General features: G+C 35.3%; 1 protein-coding gene across 2 annotated transcripts in view; it reads left to right on the top strand.

Moving 5' to 3' along the window:
• Positions 1 to 25,011, top strand: part of SA1 (stromal antigen) — an 85,238-nt gene that overhangs the window by 33,268 nt on the left and 26,959 nt on the right. For both annotated transcript variants that reach the window (XM_089099502.1, XM_089099499.1), the window contains exons 11-13: positions 1,726 to 1,887; positions 4,294 to 4,482; positions 6,402 to 6,555. In XM_089099502.1, the coding sequence (XP_088955628.1) occupies positions 1,726 to 1,887; positions 4,294 to 4,482; positions 6,402 to 6,555 (505 nt within the window). The remainder of the gene's footprint in view (positions 1 to 1,725; positions 1,888 to 4,293; positions 4,483 to 6,401; positions 6,556 to 25,011) is intronic.

The following is a 25,011-nucleotide window of genomic DNA, read 5'->3' as shown; positions in this document are numbered from 1 at the left end:
ACTGCAGAAAAATAATATGCTATAAACTTGTTGGAGGAACAGAACGTAAAATAATTTTTTAATATGATTTAATTTTATTCTATGTGTCTTCTACTTCTTATGAATAAGGAGTAATGTAAAGGGTTTGTTTATTGTTCAGTGTTGGAAGTGAACTACAATCTTAAACAGAATTTTGTTTTAAGGAAATGACAAGTTTAGTTATTAGAAACTCTCTAATTTCGCATTTGAGCATCTTTTGCATTTTGATATATCCCCGTCACGGTTTGTTTTATTTGAAAAAAGTACAGAAAGAAGGAAATTATAAACCTGCCTGGATCTGCCGATTTTCTTCATTTGTTTATTATTCTCAGTTTTTTTTTCAGTTTTATTTTTCACTTTGTTGTGGAATTTCATCTGTTCATTTTTAGATTGTATTTGCCACTGTAAAAATAAAATAATATGTTGGATGCATAAAATAGTAATACCTTTTCGATAAAACAAGAAAAAACAGTGTGTACAAAAAAGCTTAGGTCAATGTTCACTGTGTAAGTTTTTGGTATTTAGTTTCCTGTAGTCCTACGCTTTTAGTTTTTTTATCCAAGGTCGTATCTAGGGGAAGGAGGGGGGGATTTAACACCTCCAACCCCTAAATTTTTATCCGACTCGTAAAAAAGGTAACAAAAATGCATATAAACAAATTTTTCATGGTTTTAAAGTTTTTTTGTTCACACCCCCCCCCCTCCCCCCGGCCTCTGGAAAAATTCTGGATACACCCTTGGTTTCATTGTAAGATGATAATTCTGTTAGCATTCGTTAGTTGAGATTCAGCTTTGTCAATCTACCGAATTTTATTTATAAGATATGCCTTGTATTTTTTTTTTTACTTTTTTGAAAATATGCAAAGAATTGGATTTTTTTTCTATTTTAAAGCATGTTTAGATCATTTTTTAAATGGAAAGTAAACCCTACCATCTATAATTAATTTCATAATTCTTGCTCGGAAAATGGGTAGTTCTGAAACTAGTAATATAAGAATCGTATCTCTTCAGTGCAAAATTACAGCTTTAGTTTGTCGCAAAATTGCATGTTTCAGAGGAAACATAAATCTTAAGAGGCTGTTTTCACTGTTTATTTTGATCCATATTATGACTGATTCATGGAAAAAATTCAATACTCGCAAGCAACAATTGTTTCCTTTATCCCGGCTATAATTGTGCTTTTCCAAGAGACGTATTTTAATTTAAAAACAAAACAGGTTCTTCAGTTTTAAGGAAACATACTTGAATTTATAGACTGCTGAAATGAATGATCTAAACATCTCTCAAAGGTTGAGGATCTAACGATAAGGAAAATAAGCTCTTTGGCCCAAGTAGCTTGTAAAATGATTTTAGTTTGCTGAAATCTCTGGCCCTTTCTAAAGTGATAACCATTTTGCAAATATAGTCCGACTAACTATGTCTGGAGATTGCCTTTCAGACTGAAAATGTTGATTCCCAATGAAGTCAAATGTTAGTCTTCAAATTTTGAAGGCCAATTATTGAAAAGAGGAAACAATCCGCTGAGGACAAATTTGATCTATTTGGAAGTTCTCCAGGCAAATAAGGGGTACTTAAAGTTGGAAAAGGTCATTGTAAGGCCTAGTAAGTGCTTATTTACGCCTTTATAATAATCGCAAAAAAAGATCGGATGTCTTTTTTTCTTTTTTTTTGTTATTCCGGCATAATTAGGTCTTATTATATATTACAGGCTGAGGAACCTAATGAAGACGAGATCTATGCTGTTGACTCACCACTCCTAAAAGCTTCAATCTTAAGTACTTCTCATTCTTTTGGTCACTGGGATGTCTGGAATCAAATTTTTGATCTTATCAAGAAAATTGATGAAAATGCCTTAGCATTGCCTGAAACAGTATTTATTGATATTATTATTTTTCTTATTATATCCCCGAGTTACGCCATGGTTGTATCTGTTGACACTGAAGTCTATAAAACTCTGGAGCTTTCCTAGCTACGGTCTATGTATTGACTGATACAGGTATTATACAGTAAAAAGGACATTACCTATATAGCTTCCCATGCTTGGATTTAAAGTTATGTGTTTATCCTTGATTTTAGTTACTCCCGCGGTTTATTATTGGCACTGTAATTGGCGTAATTTTGATTTTTTCCCCCAAGTGTGACTATAATATGGCTCGGGCATTCTTCTTCCTTTGTAAATCAGGACTTGTAATAGGCTCCTTTCCACTTCTAACAGGTTTTTGCTAGCACTTCCAAAACCTATAAATCTTTTTTTCTTCGTGACATCACACATTTGCATTTTGTTTTCTTTTTTTATAGTAAATTAAAATACGGCTCTGTAGGGACTGATTAATCCCATCTCTCTGCAATTTATTTCCTACGTAGAGGTCGCAGACGAGCGATGCACTGAATCGTCTCGTACCTACTGAAGAATACAAGGCTAACAAAGACAAAAACACGTGGAAAAACAAAACTTAAACAATAGCAAAAATAAAAAGATGATTCTACCAATAAATTCAAATTGTACAATTATCTACAAGAAAACCAATAATACTTCTATATAGGACCTTTGATCCCTTTTCGCAGCATTGGCTTCATTCAACGCCTCAAGATTTTTGTTCAGTTTGAGCCTTTTAAATGTGCGTTTTTATTTGCTGCGAGGGATATCGTTTTGCTGCAGTCAAAGACCATGTTTTGTAAAGTCTCTTGGAGCAAAATCTAAAACATGAAACATCCCTTTTATTCCAATCACATTGTTCTTTTTTAAAATTAGAGAGTTACTCTTTACTTAAGGTTAAGTGCGGCCTCTTGACTTGACGGGAAGATGAGAATAGGAGCAGGAGCTACATCTGAGGTCTTCTTCGTCTTGTTGTGTCACTTGGAGTATAAGACCTGGTGGTGATACTGATGGATTGGTCTGCATCAGAATTTACCAACATAATGCTGATTTTATTGTACTGTATATCCTGATGGCTTGTATTTTGCGCGTTTTGCACCATCCGTATAAGTGGTCTTTCTTATGGTCAAACTAAAATTTCTGACTTTTACAATGGACCGAATTCCTTTAAATGAAAATTGGTTTGAATGTACGTTAAGAATTGCTGGTCTTAAAAAACTGCTATTTTCATTTCAGAAGGGAAAGTAATTAATTTTTATAGGGAAGGTTTCTTCTACAGAGGAAAAAAAAATCTAGTCCAGAGTCTTGAACAATATTGTGAGCTTGAACCCAGAAGAGAAAGGTCTCGGAGACATGGGGTCAAAACAAAAAATCGAGAGTTGGACCCGGAAAAGAATCCATCCAGGTGGTTGAAAAAAGCTTGATAGCAGTGTTATATTGTTTCTGTATATATTATTTTTTCCTTTTTCTGTGTGTGTGGGGGGGGGGGTGTCTTCTCTTTCCCATGTTGGTGTCTTTGGTCAACAGTATCTTAGTTTCTGGTGATGTTTATAGGTTTTGTAATCACCTTAGCCTTATTTGAATTTCGTACTCTGTACTATTGAGTTTTTAGGTTCCATTTTATGAAATTACACATAATGTGAATTGTGAATATGATAATCTTATTCGTAAGGATTTCACTGCGGTCCTGCATGTACACAGGGGATGGGGAGGTTCACGAGGGGGAGATTTTCTGGAAATCTGATGCAGAGTCAATTTTTGGTCAATAGAAATTTCCTGGTGGTTTCATTTAGTTAAACAAATATTATATGGCCTGTTAGCAAATTATCCGACTGCTCAAAACCTTCTTTTATGTTCAGTAAAACCTCGACTTCTGGTCCCTCAGTTCATTTTAACTACAAAAAAAATCTTTCATTTGCCTACTTTTGAATAATTTTGGTTTTCATAGAGTAGCATAGTCTATTTTTAACTCAAAAAACTTTTTTAATATCCAGCCCAGTAGTACTGTTTGCTAAATCTTTTTTTGCTACGAGATTAACGTCATCTGAAATAGAAATGCGCAAATATTATTACAATATTTCATGTCGCATTTTAGATGTAACATTTTAGATGCTATTTTGGGTGTTATAACCTTCACTGATACTTATCTTATATCAACAATCCACAGGTTTATTGCGTTTCCTTGTAACGAAGATGTGCAAAACACATTATTGGGCAAGCATATTGATTATTGAAAGCCAAATTATCAGCGCCGCTCTTAATTAAACGTTGAAATCTATTTGTATCTTTATTCGTTGACTCTGGCTCGGAACCTAGAGCATTTGTTCTTCTCCCAAACTATTGGTGAGCTAATCTTCTTTCTATTGCTCAATAACATTTTTTCAAAATTCTCAATTTTAGTGCATGGTCTACAGTATACGTTTTTGCTACTATGGTTTGCTGTGGGACTTGGAAAATATCGAAGAAAATCCAGAACGAGGTAGTGCTCGTCAGGAGCAAGTTGAAAATCTCAGAGCCAGACTCCATTTGTATATGGGTATGATGTATAAGATAGTTTCTTCGTCTCAAGTTGTTTCATACAGAGAAGAGGTGAGCTCGACAAAATACTTCCTTTTTTCTTATTCTTTCAGTTTTCCCCGATTTCTTTTCTTTCTTTCTTAATACTTTTTTCCATTTCTAAGTCTTAATCGTTTTATAGATTTTTCATCACTTTATTTGTCTCTTTTTGGTGTATTCTCTCCATGTTGCTGTTAAATCTGAATGGAAATAATATTCTATGTTTCTAAGATCAACACTTACAAGTCAAGCGATTTGATCTCGCTTGATAATCTGACATTTAGATTCTCGTTCTGGTTTTGATAATAAAAATCTTTCTTTTTTGCAAGATTTTTTATTTTGGAGTCAAGTTGTCGAAAAAAAATGTCGAATATCGACGAATAATCAAATTTTCACATGTCAAAATTATCAAATATATCAAATAGCAATTTGTTCTCACTGTTGGGTATTGTGCTTTTTTCCATTGTTTGTTTTCAATTTATTAATGTTTTTGATTTTTTTTTCTCTTTTTGTTTCTAGAATGATTAAAATGGATTGATTGAACGATTAAAAATTATTAAAAAATGAACTTCAGATATTTAGTGATAGATAATACTATAATTTGTAGTGTATGAAAATGAAACTCAATTTGTATATTCCACTTGTTACTCTATGATTTTCATAACGGGAGAGGGGGGGGGTGGCTGGCAGCATGACACCCCCTCAACGTTCCATGTCCCCTTCCCCCTCACACACACATAGCATCGAGTGAGAATTTTTAGACAGCCTTTTTAATCAGAATGGATAGAAGATCCGAAAGCGCAAATATGTGTTTCGAACAGTGTATTTTTATTTGTCATATAATCAAGAAAAAAAATATGCTAATCAAGTGTGTAGGAAAGAACAAAGAAACAATTTCTTGGAATAAATACATTTGTGGCTTTTAGTTTAGTTCCATTATTTTAAAAGAACACGTTTTTGCCAATAAATTACCTTTTGATTCTATTTCATTCAAAAGTATAGAAAACTGATGCCTAAAACCAATCCTTTGGAACGAGAATTTGTAATTTTTGAAGCAATCTGTTTTGTTTGCTAAAATGATATTTTGAATTGGTGAACCAGTGTTGCGCTAATTCATTTCTTTTACATGTGAAAGGAACGGATTGAAAAGAAAAAGTATTGATGGAAATTAGTTGCATATTAGCGTAATGTAATTAGATTGGTAGTTGAAAACATAATAATGTATTAAAGAAAGAATTCCTGGAAGTTTGAGCAGTTTTAATTTTTCACTTGTATAGCAAAAAAATAAAATTTTGAAAATATATTTTATGTTCAGTAAACTGCAAAGCACACTGTGACTTTTAGGGAGGTTTCAATAGTTGGTAGTCCCATTGTTATTTATGATAATTTCGTTTTAAGTTTGACTTAATTATTCATTTTAATTTGTGTTCGTTCTAATTTTTATTTATTCATTCATAGCAATGCCTGATATTTTTAAGTTTCAACTCAATTATTTATTTTAATTTTTGTACATTTAAGGTTTATTTTATCCTCTTATAGCAATTTCTATTCATTTGTTTGACTTGTTGTAAAACTTTATTTCTGCTTTTTTCCGTTCTTCAAGTCGTTCTTTACTTATTTTTGAAAAAAAAAATTGAAAAAAGTTTCTTAAATTAATTGATAGAAACAAAAGTAGACAGGGCAAACTTTTTTGTAATCAGAAATATACAAAGATTTTTAATATGTAGGGATGGAAGCCCCAAAAGATCCATTCCTCTTCATACTCGCACTCAAACCTAAATAGTATTATTTTCTTCAGCCCCCTTTTTTTTCTTTGTCTGTGTTTGATTAGTTATTCTGGAAGTGGCAAAATATGTTCTGTATGTACTTTTAACTTGATTGGGCCTATTCCTATCATTAAGTTCTATAAACGGATTTGTGTGTCACAGCTATCTTGATTTTTTTATTTCTAGGCTTACCTTTCTATTTGTGACACCCTTGTAATTTTCTCCAAGCAACTTATTAGTAATCCAATTTTGGCTCCTTTGGTTTATGAAGCTGAACCTGTATTGATAGGTGCATTGAATCATTTTATTAATCACTTCGTTTTTATGGATCCTGATGACGGTAAGTTATATTCTTGATATTTTTTACAAATGTCTTGACTCCTTTTAGTCTGCGCAGTTAGACTGTGTCCGGACTTTTTTATGGGATAAGTTTGACACAGAGAAGGGTATGAAGCTTATCCTACAGTCCTGCTCACATAACTGTAGTCGGGCTCTAGCTTAATTCTCTTGCCTGAAACCTCCTAAAATGGCGCCGAATCGAAACCAAAGTACACTTGGTATTGCCTTGGCCGAAAACCCTATGCAAGAAACTTACAGTCCCTTGGCTTGAACAATAAGTAAAATCCCTTGGCTTGATACAAATGACGTCATGTACTATGATATTATACATCATATCAGCATTTCTTATGACATCATGTAAGTATTTTCTTAGATGATGTCATGCATAACATAAATAAGATCGTTGAGTTTCCTTAGCTTGAACAAAAAGGAAAATAATTTTTTTTGCATGGTAAGTGCTGATGTGCCCTCTTTATTCTTCGTTGCTATCAGGACATATGAACATCATAGGTGGCTGTTTCATGGCTCAGTGCCTTTTGTAATTAACAAAACACAATATTTGAAGTAAAATTTTTGAAAGAAACTGTATCTTCGTATACAGTGTGGTGAATGACTCCACAATCGTTGGTTATAAATTATGTTAAAAGTAAAAAATATATTATCACATTAGTTATAATAACGCCAATTTTTATTTTATAGAAAGAATGAACTTTAGCTTATAGTAACCGAAATCAGGGCCGGATTAACATAAGTTGGGCTCAAAACCCCTATGCCTTCCCAAGGCCAGAACAAAATTTGTACTTTACTGAAAAAAATAAAAATTTTTTTACTCTTATAACTTTAAAAATAAAAATATTTTAACATTCTTATGACTTAACTTAAGTATAAGTATATTAAACTGACACTACATATTGGTTTGTATTTTTTGAGTAAAGTGCAAATTATGTTCTGGCCTTGGGAAGGCATTGGGGTTTTGCGCCCAACTTATGTTAATTTCTGCTCGTTTTGAGTTTGACTCGGTTATTTATTGTAATTTCTGTTCGTTTTGGGTTTCATTTATTTATTGATGCTGATTTATGGTAGTTTCACGCTTTGTAGATTATTTGATTTGATTTTTGATCATTTTTGTTTAATGGAGTTGTTTATTTTTCTTTGAAAAACTTATTTTGTGGAAAAGGTTTTTTAATTAATTTCTGTTCGTTTTATATTGACATAGTCTGTTCGGGGAAAAAGAAAATAATGCTTTAAATCTTTTCTTTTTAAGACTTTATAGTTTGGCCTGCTATTTGTGTGCTGTAAAAAAAATTTCATCAATTTTTAATTACATATACCCTTTTAACGATCTGGACACAAATAGTATTGTTTAATTTAGATTCATACCTCCTCTAGTTGACCTGAAATAGAAAACCTGATACCATTCGCAAAAAAAATCTGTTTACTTTCTTTGATAGCTTGGATACACTTACACCATTTTGATTTGGTTAGATTTTAAGAGCAGAAGTAGCCCCGAAAGTCTGAACATAATACCCTCAGTCGTTCTTTAGATACTGCTGAGATGCCTTATTGGGAATTAGCATTAACATAGTGAATTTTGATTTAATCTTAAAGAAACATTTTGTTTTTAAGAATATTGGGCTAATGGGAGGGGGGGCGGGGGTCGAGGAATAGTTTTCCTCTAATGACTTTCAAAAGTCAAAAAGGGTAGTAGCTCTTTCTATTTTCATTTGCATGAGCCCATTTTGGGGTTCCTACGACAACTCCTTTGATACGAAGTGCCCTTGTCTAAACAAAAACAACGACAAAAAAAATATATTATACCCACATCGATCTTTATTATAAAAATATCAAGCCTTCAAATCTCTGTCGAGTACTAAAAAGGGCACTAGGCCTTTCAATTTCTGATCGAATGAGCCTTAATTGAAACGCCAACGCTTTCTTTAAACACCGTACGTGCCTCCACGGCATAAGTTACAACCCGTGCCCTAAGGTTTGTTAGGGTGGTTGTCAACCTCGTAGACCTAATTTCCAGAACTTTCAACTACGTTAAACAAAATTTTTATCTCAAAATTTTGATTGAATGTGTTTGGGGGAATGGTGGGCATGGAAGGGGTGTTAGTTGCCTTCCAATCACTTTCAACTATTAAAATAGCACTAGCCCTTTCAATTTCCAATCAAATGAGCCCTTTTGAAGTTTCTACGACAGCACTTTGAATAAAAACCGTATTGAAAGTTATGCTCCCTGGACGTAACTTGCAACCCTTGCCTTGAGGGTTGCGGGGGGTGTCATCCTAACAGGCATAATTTCCAGAACTTACTTCTACGTTGAACAAAATGGCTATCTGAAATTCTGATTGGGTGTGTTTAGAGGATTGGTGGGAGTGAGAGGGGGGTTTGTTATCCTCCAATCATTTTTGACAATTAAAAAGGGCACTAGCCGTCTCAATTTTCAATTAAATGAGCCCCTGTTGAAGTTTTACGATAACTCTATCTGTAAAAACCTTATAGGTCCGCATGGCTGAACTTATAACCTTTCCCCTGGGGGCTCGGGGTGGTTTGTCATCCTTAAATACATAATTTCCAGAACTTTCAACTACGTTGAACAAAATGGCTATCTTTAAACTTTGATTGGATGTTTTCGGGGAAATGGTGGGCGTGAGAGGGGGGTTAATCACTCCACTCACTTTCGACTATTAAAACGGGCAATTTTAATTTCCAATCAAATGAGCCCTTTTTGAAATTTCTACAACAACTTTCTATATAAACTTTATATGCCCCCAGGGCTTAACTTACAACCCTTGCACTGAGAGCTCTGAGCGGGTTATCATCCTAAAAGACATAATTTCAAGAACTTTCAACTACGTTGAACAAAATGGATATCTCATAATTTTGATTGGATGTGTTTGGGAAAATGGTGGGCGTGAGAGGGGTGTTAGTCGCTCTCCAATCATTTTCAACTATTAAAAAATGCACTAGCCCTTTCAATTTCCAATTTAATGAGCCCTTTTGAAGTTTCTACGACAATGCTGTCAATAAAAACCTGATATGCCCCCAGGGCATAACTTACAACCCTTGCCCTGAGGGCTGTGGGGGGGGGTGAGGGTGAAAGCTTCAAAACTTTAACTACGTTGAACAAAATGGCTATCTAAAAATTTTGATTGGATGTGTTTGGGTAAAAGGTGGGCGTGAGAGGGGGGTCAATTACTCTCCACTAACTTTCGACTATTAAAAAGGGCAATTTCAATTTCCAAACAAATGAGCCCTTTTTGAAATTTTAATCAACAACTTTCTATATAAACCTTATATGCCCCCAGGGCATAACTTATAACCCTTGCACTGAGGGCTCTGAGGGGGTTATCATCCTCAAATACCTCATTTCCAGAGGTTTCAACAACGTTGAACAAAATGGATATCTCAAAATTTTGATTGGATGTTTGGGGAAACAGTGGGCGTGAGAGGGGGGTTAATTACCCTCCAATCACTTTCGACTATTAAAAAGGGCACTAGCCCTCTCAATTTCCAATTGAATGAGCCCCTTTTGAAGTTTTACGACGACTCTATCTGTAAAAACCTTATATGCCCCCAGGGTATAACTTACAACCTTCACGCTGGGGGCTCTGGAGGGTTTGTCATCCTTAAATACTATTAACAAGGCACTAGCCCTTTCAATTTTCAATTGAACCCTTTTCGATGTTTTTACAACATCGCTTTCTATAAAAAACCTTACATGCTCCCTGGGCATAACTTACAACCCTTGCCCTGAGGGTTGTGGGGGGGGGATGGGCTGTCATCCTAAAAGACCTATTTTCCGAAATTCTCAACTAAATTGAATAAAATGGCTATCTAAAAATTTTGATTGGATGTGTTTGGGGAAAAGGTGGGCGTGAGAGGGGGGTTAGTTGCCCTCAAATCACTTTCGACTATTAGAAAGGGCACTAGCACTTTGAATTTCCAATCGAATGAGCCATTTTTCAAGTTTCTACGACAAAGATTTCAATAAAAGCCGTATCTGCCCCTAGGGCATAACTTATAACCCTTGCCCTGAAGACTGTTGGGGGAGTGTTCTGCTCAAAGGTATAATTTCCTGAACTTTAAAATGGCGTGGAACAAAATGGCTATCTCAAAATTTTGATTGGATATGTTTGGGGAAATGGTGGGCGTTGAAGGGGTGTTAGTTGCCTTTCAATCACTTTCAACTAATGGCACTAGCCATTTAAATTTCCAATCGAATGAGCCCTTTTTGAAGCTTCTATGACAGCGCGTTCTATAATTATATGCCCCAATGGCATAACTTACAACCCTGCCCTGAGGACTCTGGGGGAGTGTCCTCCTCAAAAACATAATTTCTATCTGGAAATCAACAACGCTGAACAGAATGACTATCTAAAAATTTTGATTGGATGTGTTTGGGGAAAAGGTGGTCGTGAGAGGGGGGTTAGCTGCCCTCAAATCACTTTCGACTATTAAAAAGGGCACTAGCCCATTGAATTTCCAATCGAATGAGCCCTTTTTCAAGTTTCTACGACAAATATTTCAATAAAAACTTATATGCCTCCAGGGTATAACTTATAACCCTTGCCCTGAAGACTGTGGGGGAAGTGTCCTGCTCAAAGGTATAATTTCATTAACTTTTAACTGCGTGGAACAGAATGGCTATCTCAAAATTGTAATTGGATGTGTGTGGTGAAATGGTGGGCATGGAAGGGCTGCTAGTTGCCTTACTTTCGAATATTAAAAAGGGCACTAGCCATTTCAATTTCTAATCGAATGAACCCTTTTTGAAGTTTCTACGACAACGCGTTCTATAAAAACCTTATATGTCCCCAGGGCATAACTTACAGCCCTTGCCCTGAGGGCTGCGAGGGGGTTGTCATCCTCAAAGACCTAATTTACAGAACTCAAAACTATGTTGAATAAAATGGCTATCTAAAAATTGTGATTGAATGTGTTTGGGGAAAAGGTGGGCGTGAGAGGGGGGTTAGTTGCCCTCCAATCACTTTCGACTATTAAAAAGGGCACTAGTCCTTTGAATTTCCTATCGAATGAGCCTTTTTTGAAGTTTTTACGACAACGCCTTCTATAAAAACCCTATATGCCCCCAGGGCATAACTTACAACCCTTGCCCTGAAGGCTGTGGGGGAGTGTCCGCCTCAAAAACATAATTTCTATCTGGAAATCAACTACGCTGAACAAAACGGCTATCTCAAAATTTTTATTGGATATGTATCTGGAAATGGTGGGCGTGGAAGGGGTGTTAGTTGCCTTCCAATCATTATCGACCATTAAAAAGGGCATAAGTCACTCCAATTTCCATGTGAATGAGCCCTTTTCGGAGCTTCTACGACAACTTCTTCGATACGAAGTGCCCTGCTCTAAAAGAAAAAAAAAATACATTGTGCCAACATAGTTCTTATATGCCCCCAGGGCATAACTTAAAACCCTTGCCCCGAGGGTTGTGGGGGAGTGTCCTCATCAAAAACATATTTTCTATCTGGAAATTAACTACGCTGAACAAAATGGCTATCTCAAAATTTTGATTAGATGTGTTTGGGGGAATGATGGGCGTGGAGGGGGGGGGCTAGTTGCCCTCCAATCACTTTCGACTATTAAAAAGGGCACTGGCCACTCCAATTTCCAATCGAATGAGCCCTTTTAGAAGTTTCTACGACAATTCCTTGGATACGAAGTGCCCAGGTATGGAAAAAAATAATACATTGTGCCGACATCGTTCTTTACTTAGGCAGCGCTATTGCGCTGCCTATGATGAAGGACATATCACTGAACCTTTGTTTCTTTCAATTGTTCAGGTGGTGGGACAAAAACTTCTTTTCCTTCCAACAATTTATCTAGTCCAGGTTTTTGATTTTCAAAGGTATGGAAGGTATTGACGACCCCCTTTGTTTCTTTTAATTGTTCAGGTGTTGGAACAAACACTTCTTCTTTTGTCTTGGCTTGTCTTTTGTCATTATGAAAGACGCATCGCCGACCCTTCTGTTTTAATTGTTCAGGTGGTGGAAAAAAAAAATTCTTTTTCTTCCAACTATTTATCCAGTCCATATTTTTTATTTTCAGAAGTAAGGTAGGTATTGATGATCTTATCCATGTCAAAATCCAAAGCCCAATCATCATAGCTATCATTTTCAATGTGTTTGGTTCGTTATACCTCGGCTTATCTTTCGTCATTATGAAATACGTATCGTCTAACCTTTGTTTTCTTAACAAATGTATGGGGCACGCGGCAGGCTTCTATATGTAGATTCTTACTGTCACTTGCATTATAAACTCAGACAAATTGAGCCTTTTCTGATGTCAGGACGTCCAAATGAACCTTAGATTGGAAGTGGTGCCTTTGTAAAATTATATTTTTTTTTATTGAAACTTTAACTTTTGCCTCGGCTTGTCTTTTGTCATTATGAAAGACATATCGCCAAACCTTTGTTTCTTTTAATTGTTCAGGTATTGGGACAAAAATTCTTTTTCTTCCAACGATTTATCTAGTTCAGGTTTTTGATTTTACAAGGCATGGAAGGCATTGACGACCATCTTTGCTTCTTTTAATTGTTCAGGTGGTGGGACAAAAATTTCTTCTTTTGCATTGGCAGAAGAAGAACCTTTGTTTCTTTTAATTGTTCAGGTGGTGTGACAAAAACTTTTTTTTTCTTCCAACGATTTATCCAGTCCATATTTTTATTTTCAAAGGTATGGTTGGTATTAATGACCTTATCCATGTCAAAACCCAAAATTCATCGCTATCATTTTCAATTTGTTTACTTCGTTACACCTCGGCTTATCTTTCGTCATTATGAAATACATATCGCCGAACCTTTGTTTTTTTTTAACAGAGGCATGGTAGGCATTGATGACCTTATCCATGTCAAAATTCGAAATACAACCATCTTTGCTATTTTTTCTAATCATGATACGTTTTGATTATCGCTGTCTAGGCCAATTGTCATTGACTTGCAGATTTTCAGTTTATTTCCGACTCCCTCACTTCGTTCGTGTCGCATATCTTTTAACCGAGCGTTTCTTTGCCCTTTTTTTTCATTTTTAACATATTCTAATTATCGCTTTTGCACATCTTCTAACCTCTTATGTGTCTGCTCTCGATTTTCATTTTTGATACATTATCAGGTTTTCAATACTTTAGACAATTTAGAAATGGATTTTTCATTAGCTGTCCGTATTGGCATTGTTGCCATTGATGGTCCGGGTTGTTCAGTCTCCCATTTTATCACGTTTGATAGTTCAGGCGATGGCGCCAACTAGTCATCATTTATAGTAACTGCAACTGCAAATTTTCGTTTTTTGGTCCTTTCAACAGACGTTAAATTATATAAATAACCGTTGCGTTGGAAACTCAACAATCTTATTTATGTTATGCATGACACCATATAAGGAAATATTTATATGATGTCATATATGATGTCATAAGAAATGCTGATATGATGTATAATATCATAGTACATGACGTCATTTGCAAAAACCAAAATACACAACCGAATATGGTTACATGAATTTACATATGTCTCAGTTCTTGTTCAGTAAATTCTTCTAAAATTGCTTGAAAATCTAATTTCCTTGCCTCTTCCTTTTCAGTCGACAAAATTACTAAACTATTTGATCTATCCTGATTCATTGTTGATCTCAAGTAGTTTTTTATGGGTTTTAGCCGAGAAAATGATCTTTCTTTAGAAGCAACACTCACTGGAATAGTTAAGAATATTTGGAGAACAATAAACAAGTTTGGAAATGCCGTTGCTCCAATGCTGAATCCAGGGGTTGGTCTAGAGAGTCTGAACCCAACTCCCCCCCCCCCGAAATGTTTGCCCGACATGTAAAAACGTAGCAAAAATGAATGTAAACATATTTTTTGCGTTTTTGAAAGTTTTTGTACCCCCCCCCCCCCAAATCCTGGATACGGCCTTCTGCTGCTCTGTCATTATCAGACATTTTTCTAGATAGGAGCTTGAAACCTTTACAATTTGATTTTCTGATGTAGTGAATCTGATGGGATGATTTCCATTAAGATCTCTTTATTTTCGAGGGTTGTTTAACCCCTTTTTCAAAAGTTTGATTTTTTCTTTAAATTTCGATTTTTTTCTTCATTTTAACGGTATTGCGAGGCCCTTTCAAATGCAGATCAACGCCTTCGTGATCTTTCTTCTCGTAGAGAATACAAAATTTCAAATTTTTCTAGATAGGAGCTTGAACCACTACAATAGGATTCTCTGATATAGTGAATATGATAGTGTTACTTAGATTATGATCTCTTACCTTTCAGGGGCTGTTTAACCCCATTTTCAAAGTCGTACAAATTTTTTGAGGCTCTTAATTTCTGATGGGTTACATTAGACATGACGAATTTTAGAAATATGGTTGTTATCAAAATTTCTAGTTGTTGTCAAAACTCTTTTTTAGATTTTTAGTTACTATTGGATCGAGTCGTTCGTTACTTACAGTTCATTACGACGAACTGTTTGGTTTATCTTAAAACACAAATATCAGGTAGCAGAGTCCGTTTTTAAGAATCGTATTTTTGGGATTTCTTTCGTTTTAATCCCATATTTCCGGACTTTCTATGTAGTTTATAGCTAAATTTGGCCTCATTAGCAGGAGTAGGTGGGCTGCAATTTTTAAAGTAAGAGTTTTATATTTAAGAAGATTTTGAAGGGGAAGTTAATTTCTACCACCATTTTTTTAATACTATTGTTTCTAATATCTTGATTTAGTCAAAGTTGGTTGAATTTACGGGTATACCGTTTACTTTTTGGCTTACTTTTTAAATATTTATAAATTGTTTGTTTGCTTTGATCATGATTAATCAATACCTCTGGATTATCTAACTTCAAAAAGATGGAATTATAATCAACATTTTCAAAACATGCGTGTTATATTTAAAAACTAATTGTGTCACATCATCGTGCATATTATTATTTATTCTAATATTTTAATTACTATGGGATAGAGTTCGTTCTTTATTATAACCATTTATGATGAACTATATCGATCCTTTATGTAATATTGAACAAAAATGCAGTTTTTCGGGAAAAAAAAATTAAATTTTAAAAATTAAATTTTTTCGTTGCAAAAGGTTTTTAAATACTTCAGTTTCCCTTAAAATGAGCCATTAGACAGCTCTCTACGATGTTCCAATGCTGAGCAATTTGCAGGGAAAAGGAAAAAAATATGCTGTTGATGCAGAATATCGTAGTTGCAGCCACTTTTCTTGATTTTCAAACCAAGATATTTTCTGTGTTATTCAAGCCAAGGGACGGCGAGTTTTCAATACAGGGGTTTCAGATGAGGTGGTTCTAATGGTATACTTCTTGTTTTGATCTAACACTATTTTTAGGAGTTACGGGCTATTACAATTTTTAGTATTGGACGTGATCGTCTCTTACTAGGCTGCTAGCTACCGCTGCACCCCGGATCTTTGTTATAACTTAGTTCGTTCTTTACAGTGAAACGTTCTTTACTAGGTTCCAGCCATCTCTTTTTTCCCCATTTATAATTAATTAAACTAGACGTAGTCACCATTTATGAAGAGCTATATCGGTTTTTTATGTACGAAAGGAAAACCAAACTAATTTTAAAATGTTAAGGGGTGACCGGAGTCGACGCACAAAAAGCATACAATTCAACTTGGATAATAGATGGCTTCGAAAATTAACGGGTTTTAAAAGTAATGACGTACATTTATTAAGGCAGTGTTTTTATGTCTCTCTGTAAAGGGTCGTTACTTCGCTGAATAATTTCCGAGTTACCGATTCCGAATTTTTTCCAGTAAATTAAAAAGCCTAGACATTACTTAATCTAGTGGCAAGAATCTGTAACATTTTAGCAAGAATCTAACATTTAGCAAACTCTTAAAGATGACTAGTTGTCGTCAAGAATGTGTGGTTTGACTAGTAAGAAGGGAGTAAGAATTGGTTGAAGTTTTCAAATGAATAAATTGGAGCAAATGTTTCTATGCAAAAGGCCTTGTACCTTGACGGAGGAAAAGTAAAAAGAATGAGTCACAGGTGATTTTAAATAAACTGGTAATTTTAAGAAATGAGGTCCATTTTGATTGAGGAAAATTTTATACGCGGGGAGAATTTTTCTGAGGGGGAATCGTCTGAGGAGGGAATTAGCTGACACGATAAATACTTGAGTAGCTAAAATAAACTTTCGTTAAAAACTTAATTCGAAACTTGATTTTTCATTGGGTTTGCCCAACTCGTTAAAAACTGAAACATTTTCTCAGAAGCAAGGCCCTATTGAGAGGTGCTTTAACCCCTCTGGAATTTTTTTCAGACTCGTAGAAACTCAACTAAAATATATATAAACAAATTTTGATGGTTTCCCCCCCCCCAAAAAAAAAAGAAAACCGAAAAGAAAAGGTCTTGCTTATAAGGCAGGCAATCAATTTTTTTGGCCCTTCGATCTGTGGCGTAATTTTGGCAAAATCCTGGGGGGGGGGGTGGCAAAGGTAGAGCCAATTTTCCCAAATCAAATGAAAATGACAGTGAAAACTGAGGAATGATCCATATATTACCGTAAAGACAAAAATATACTAAAGAAAACTGCTTGTTTCTCTGGATACTTGTATTTTGCAGGCTTATCTTAGTGACAAGATTTTTTGCCGAAACTAAATTTCAGCTGGGTGGGCAAACTGAGGTCAAGAGGGGGGGGGGGGCAAAATTGGGTGTAGAGGGACCAGTTGTCGCTCCTGTCCCATAGCAAATTACGCCCCTGCCTTCCATCCGTTAAGAAATGGCTTGCAGATTATGGTAATTGGCGGTACTTCTAAGCACCACAATTACTTTTTGAGCCTTGACTAAGTCCTAGTCAGTATTTTCTTCTTTCGTGACAGAAGCAATTGTACTCTTTACGAAATCGCGCATCGTTCTATGCATGAAGGGTTTAGAAAATTCATAAAGATGTGGCTTTCCTTTTATCTTTTGGCCAAGACTGACCTTCAAAAAAAAATTAATTTTTATTTTTATTTTGAAGAAAATCTTACCACGGATTTAGCATTATCTAGACAGGATAATTTCAATGACAAAATCAGCTAAGAAGTATAAATTTATTTCCAGTATATAGTAATAACATACATATGTATAAATGCATTCGTTTTCAGCATTTGAGACTTTCTTTTTAGTGTACGCAGTAAATAAACATTAATTCCGAATTATGTTATCTTTGAAGCCTTGTGTGCAGTTTTATTTACCCGTCAACTCGTTTAAATATGGCTCTCGGATTGCCATATTATGAGATCTTCTTCCGTCCAGAATTTAGGGTAATAAAGCTTCCATATATAATTTTGATCTAGCCCCGATGCTACCATTGCTGAAACATAAAACTCGAATACAAGAACTCCTCAAACAGCAAACAAATACCTTTTTTTTCATTTGCCTGCCTCTATGGTAGGCCTACCCTATTTCTGTAGCTAAATTCGGTACTTGTGCACTGTCTGGTACCCACCGCTGTAACTGTATCAAGGAAACCAGAAACGGAACCCGAAAAACGGGGTATTTGCAATAGAGAAATGGAATGTAAAGCGTGGTTTCCATTGCGTTTACAATATTTAAACTGTTGTTTTTTGGGGTTTAGGGGGGGAAGGTACCTTGGTTAGGTTACGTATATATATGCTATGTTATACCACCCAACCACCCCCCAACCTGCAAATATATAGCCCAAATTTGTTTCTGAACTATTATATATTAATCCTATTTTTTGTATTAGCATTAACCAAACTTGACTTCTTTTATGGGTACTATGTGCTGCACAAGTATCCAATTCTTAGACCTTGCAATAACCAATACTTAGATTTTCCCGATGACACTAAACAGGATTTTAATCTATGAAAAACTAGGGGAGGGGGCTTGGTCAAGATACAAAAATCACACTTCTTGTGTGATCGCACACAAGAAGTGTGTCCTTATCATCAATAATTCTGTTTAAACTTGAGAGCAAATGTATTGCAGATTGGGAGTCAGTTAAAGAGAGAATACATTCAGACTCTACACAATAATCTATGAAAGATCTAGGGCAATGTGGATGGTACACAGTTCAGCAGACAAAATAAAGGATCCCAGTGGAAGGAGAACATAAAAGTTAAGGTCCAGGGATGGAATGCATGAAGCTGCTCGACCTCTCTTACCATGGACATATTCATTTGTATAAATTTGTCTCTGATTAGGGTAATTTTTTGAAATTTGTTTTGAAAATTCACCACACGACGATATGGAATCAGGTTTTCATTTTTAGGAATAAGATCATATTGACAGTATGGTCTGCCTATCTCCTCTGGAGGATGTACCAGCACATAAGGCTGATTAAGAAAAACTTTACTACAGTTTTTGTGAAGCATCCCATTATGAAGCACAACTCATTTTAAAAACCAGTCTTATAGTTCGACCCCGTGAACTTAAACAAGTCACTTAAAATATGTGGTTTCTAACAGAATTAAAACAAATCTGATATGAACTAAGAAAAGCGGCTTACATTTATTAAAAATATAGATAATACCTGGAGCAGAATCTTGAAAAATGGATCTGCAACACAAAAAATTGCGCGCGCAAAAAAAAGAAAAAATGCACAAGAAAGTTGGATTATCGAAACTGAGAGCACAATTTTGCATTCAACCTACAAAAAATTCAATGTTAATAGATTACATATCCATTAGAAATCTGATGAAAATCTTCTAACACAATTAAAAAAAAGTAGCACTATAAAAAAAAACTGAGAAAACTATAAATTTTTGCCATAAAACGATTTACCTAATTATGACATACGATACATTACACATGCACATCAGATTTACTAATATAGATTACAACAGTTTTTGATGAAGCATACCTTTATTAAGCTTTTATTCAACTAACACAAATGATCAAAATAGGCTAATTGTTCAACACTCGTTAACCGAAATAAATCATTTTAAAATGTTGTTCCATAATATCAAAAGTTCTTACGATTGCAAAAAAGTAGCTTGCGCATGTCGTAAAAGCACAAATAAAAAGAAGTATACAAACTTGAACAATTTGCCTGTATTAAAAAAAAAGACAAAGACCCCAAAAAATAAATGCAGAAGAAAGATGCAACTAAGTTAGTGCTCAGTCTAGCGTCCATCCAACAAGATTTAGTTTTCATAACTCGACGATCAAATTGAAATCCGAAGAAATAGGGAAATTTCCATCGAAATGTCATGGAAAAAAGGTTAAAACATCATGAGTTCCGTCACAAATTAACTACAGAGGCTTATTGTGTAAGCTTATAATGCTAAGTACAAATTGCAAGGCTTATTCGTAGATTTTTGTCTAATTTAAACTTGAATCAAATAGTTTGTGGTTACGAACTGTAAGTAAGGAGCAACGCTGCTTAATTTTTACTGAAACCAAAAAATCAGAATTCTTGTGTCAATAGTTCTATTAAAAGAATTGGCTTCTTATATTGATAGTTAGTGTTACTCATCGAAAGCTATGAGCCTCAGAAAATTTACATGATTTCTAAAAAGGGGGGAGAAACACCCCCGAAAAGTCAAGATATCTTCATGAAAATCATATTATCACGTTCTGTGCATCGGAGAACCCTGTTGTAGTAGTTCCAAGCTCCCTTCTGCAAAAATGTGAAATTTTGTTTTTTTTTTGCAAGAAGAACGATCACGGATTCGTGTCTATTTGTTTTTATTTTTTTTTGTTTTCCCAAGGGGTTATTGTATCAAGCCAATAGACCTATATTATTAGAGAAAGACTTATTCCGATTGAAATTAAAAGTTCTAGTGCCCCTTTAAAGTGACCAAAAAGATTGGAGCACAATTAGCCCTCCCCCTGACATTCACCGCCCCTTTTTCCCTAAATTGTTCGATCAAAATTGTGAGATATAATGCCCTAACCATGGAGAGAATATGGCCCCCATAGCCCCTGGGGATGCATCTTTAAGTTATAAAATTTGCCCATTGTTTAATAGTAATAGTAATAGTAATTTATTAACACACACAAGGACAATACATTTTACTCACTACCGACCCAAGAACCTGGGGTCAGGTTGTCCTAAGGGTAGGCATATATCAAAATTTCATATTCACAACAGAAATATACAACCTAGGCCTAAAAAAAATAAAATAAAAGAAAAATCATTCCCCTTCGCACGCAGTTCCTACCACCAATCACACAATCACCATACTTGTCCTCCAGGTACATAAAAAAAAAAACATTAAAAAAAAAAAAAAAAAAAAAAATTTAAAAATCATATTTCTCATATAACATTCCTTTTATTTTATTTTTAAATTCCTTCAGATCCCCTATTTCTCTTAACTCTTTATTAACCCCATTCCACAACTTTAATCCCCTATAAATAGGCGAGAATGTCGACCTGGCAGACACCACGAGCGGGGCATGTAAATTTTCCCTTTGGCGAGTTTCATGATCATGAATCGAAGATCTAGCTTTTAGCATTCCTGAAAAGCAAGACGGTAATAATTCATTATTATATTTGAACATAAATTGAAGGCTATAAAAATCTCTAAGGCCTGCAGCAGGTAATACTTTTACATCAATATAGGTAGCTCTAACGGATACAAGATTTGATTTACCAGTCAACACACGGATTCCGTTATTTTGGATCACTCGAACTCGATTAGTAATTGATGGAAACGTACTCAGCCAAATAGATGAGCAATACAATATATGTGGATGTATAATAGAAAAATACAAAGTGCGAAGAACAGAAGGGGGTAATACATGTTTCAATTTACGCAGTATTCCCAGATTACGGCACAGGATTCCTGACACCTTTTCAACATGTTTCCTAAAAGATAGTGTTTCATCTAGCATAATACCCAAATATCTAACACACTGATCACGCTTAACTTTACCTTCCAGGTAACTCACTTCTTGGATCCATGGGTAGTAATTAGATGTACGCGAAAATATTACAAAACTGCTCTTTGATGGGTTTACTTTTATTTTATTAACTCTTAGCCAGCTAGACACTTGATCTAAACACTGTGTCATTAATTCAACTAAAAGGCGTTCTGTTTTTGCAATGCAAATCAATGAAGTATCATCGGCAAATAGAGGTACTGTAACGTCACTGTCACTGTGAAACATGTCGCTCATTTTAGTTTTCGCATCCTTCAGGGACAGTACAAGATCATTTACAAATATCAAAAATAGCAAGGGGCCAAGAACGGACCCTTGTGGCACACCACATTTCATATCTACAACGTAAGAAGTAGATCCATTTATTCGCACATACTGCTGCCTATTAGACAAAAAACTACGTAGGAAATCAAGAGCAGGCCCTCTAATCCCATAAAATTCACATTTTTCAAGCAATATACCATGGTCTACAGTGTCGAAAGCTTTTATAATGTCCAAAAAGATGGTAGACACTTTAAAACCAAGGTCCAGGGCAGTGTTCACAACACCACAGAGATAAGCCACAGCTTGTTCGGTCGTGCGTCCATTTCTGAATCCAAACTGGGTGGATGTTAGTATTGAATGGCACTCTAAATAATGGTACAACCTCCGGGAAAAGCACTTTTCCACAAGTCTTGACATGACCTTTACGTATAGACCTTGACCTTGACATTTACGTATAGTATTTTTTATTGCGAAGTTGGCATACATTTTTCGGGTGAGGGAGGGGTGGTGAATTTTCTGCCCGGGGGATTTTCCACAGGGGAAATTTTACATGAGGAGAGAAGTTTCCGCGGGAGGAGGGGGTGAAATTTTCTTAGGAAATTTTATACTGGGGAAATTTGCCGAAATTCCTATGCGAAATCTTTTTATTGTCTTACTTTCCCTTTGTCGAGTAAATTTTAAGGATGGAGATGTTAAGGGCAATTGTCCAGGGTAAATTTTTCACCAGGATTGAATTGTCTAGAAGATTTATTTGTGGGAGGGGGAATTTTTCCGTGGAGGTGGAGCCGGATTTCTTGGCACTATTTCAAAAACCACCAGAAATTAAACTATAAAAAAATTATTTTTTAACTGAAAGTAAGCAGCAACAATAAAGCTTAAAAGGAACAGAAATTATTACGTATATACAGGTGGTTTCCCTATCGTCAACATTTCGCTCTTTACGCTAAAGTTAATAACGACTCATGAAACACAAGGGTCATTTAATTAGAAATTTTAATTATAAAGTAAATAACCACTCATAAAACACAAAGGTCATTTAATTAGAACAATAAAAATATTTTTCTAAAGTGCTAAAAAACGTTAGGGTGAAGAACGAGGTGTTGAGGAGGGGGCGACCCCCTTTGTGTACGTTGAACTTCTGTACGTTGTAAGTTTTAACGTTGCTCCTTAATTTCCCTTGAAAAAACTTCAGTTAAAAACGCTAGATAAATGTTCAAATAGGGATAAATCCTTTTAATAGATGTGAGTGTTTCTGCTGATGACTATCACTGTAAATGTGACAGAAATATCCAGTATTTTTTGTTAATTATTACTGTCTATTAAAACAATTTATCCCAATTTGGACTTTTATTTATCGTCAAGGAAAGTCAGTTTGGTATTCGCAATTATCTACTTGGTTTTGTTGTTATTTTTTTTTTTTATTTAATTAGTATAGTAGCAATTATTTATCTGTCTTGAGTGTTAATACTGTTCAAATTCTTTTTATAAAAACGGCTCTCGTATTTCCATATTTCTCGGTAATCTTGCGTCAACTATTTCTGGCAATATTGCTTCAAGATAAAACTTTTGTAATTTTGGTAGCATTTTTCTGCCAGAATTCTTTGTCACGATTGATTTTCTCAATAAACGGATCGCCTTTGCAGGAAAAAAAATAACAAAATAGCCAGAATCTATGTTACAACACTCTAATTGCATTTGTATTTGGTAGAAATAATAGTGTGATGTTTTAAGCTGTAATGTGCCATTATTTTTGTTTTCAAGACAAATATTTTTTGGGGATAGCCTCCATTCTTCTATATTTAAATTTTTGGCACTGAAAGGACATTTCACTTCCAAAACCGCCGTATCACGAGACAAAAAATTGGCTATTCCATCAGGACTGGCTGCAAAATATCCGTATTTAGTATGAACAAAAAGTCCTGAAGGATGCAATCTGCAGTCCATCTTTTTCTCAAAAGCCGGTATAGCTATTTGTTTGTGAATTTGCCCATGTTCCATTGCTTTAGTCTGGTGGTTTTTGGGATAAAGCGGTTAGCGCACTAACGGTGCAAGAATCTTTGTCCGCCTTCTACAAATTATTCCAGTTACTGATGCAGTTATCCTAATTTTTCTGTATTCTAGGCATCTGTCGTCAATACAATTTATCGTAAGTCGATTGCTTCTTCTATTTCATGAAATTCTAAGTCAGTACACTGAACACGGTTCAGAAAATCACTTTTTGCATCTTCAAGAGAATAAGGGTATAAATCTGGAACTCATGCTTTCCGCCCGTAGTTTCTGTCGTGTTTCGAAACTTTCCTCGTAAATATTTTTCTATACAAACATATTCTAGCTTTCCAAATCGGCGTGCTTACTGCCTTTCGGGATCACTGTTCAGCAAATCGCTTCAACAAACGACTTGGTGTAGGTGTAGATCCTAAACTTCTGCGAAAAATATGCAAACGGGCAGAATGTCCCTTAGAATATTTTATGCCCGCAGCGGTAACACGCGTTGTGTATCGGGCTCTTTTTGTCACCATTATGTTTTTTTCCCCTATAAGCTTAGCAACTATGCCCATAAAATACTCTGCAAGGTTGCTAGTACTATTTCCGATGAGAAACCGAGCTCTTCTAGTTAAAGTGTCAAAGGCTGAATACACATGACTAAGGAAAATATTGCTTGGGACACCTTCTTCGCTGAATTCAACAATTTTGCCTGCCATTTTGCAGCCTTCTGGGCACTGTCTATGATCACCGCGAAATAAATGCAATGGTATCGCTTTCAGCTCATTTACAAGGTCTTTGCCCCCTTTCCCTTCTTTGGTTGTGCGTGCAATTGCGTTTCTTGCAAAGTCGCACATTTTCTTTATTTTTAAACCACTAAGAAGCCTCCTGCATTCGGGGTTTTCTTTTTGCTTCATGTAAAGCCTCTTTTTTAGGCACTTACATGCATGGTTGGCACACTCAATTTTTTCGATATATCTACCGTACGGTACTTTGGCTGTAAGCTCTGCATGGGTGCTAGAGTCACCATCAGCGATAAATTTAACATATTTTAAAGAGTGCATAGTTGGAGCGATTGGAAATGCCTCGACTAAAATATCAGATCCATACCTGTGCTCGGTTCCTGCCAGTTCATAAAGCACGTATGGTCGGGAAGCAAAGTGTTTTCATTCCTTCGATGCTTCATACAAATGCAACAGTATTTATTTCTAATCCCAACATGTAGAAGCTTTTTTAAATAAAATCTAATGACGACTCCACAACCAGACAAAGCAGAAAACCTATTGCCATAGCTTCTAGTGCACCAGCCACCATCAAGTATAAAACAACACGGTTCAGTCTCC

Source organism: Artemia sp. Qi Xiang Cuo, chromosome 13, assembly GCF_049724085.1.
Source record: "Artemia sp. Qi Xiang Cuo chromosome 13, ASM4972408v1, whole genome shotgun sequence".
NCBI classification, from domain to species: domain Eukaryota; kingdom Metazoa; phylum Arthropoda; class Branchiopoda; order Anostraca; family Artemiidae; genus Artemia; species Artemia sp. Qi Xiang Cuo.
Note: the sequence above shows the minus strand (reverse complement) of the source record. Positions and strands in the feature narration are given on the sequence as shown.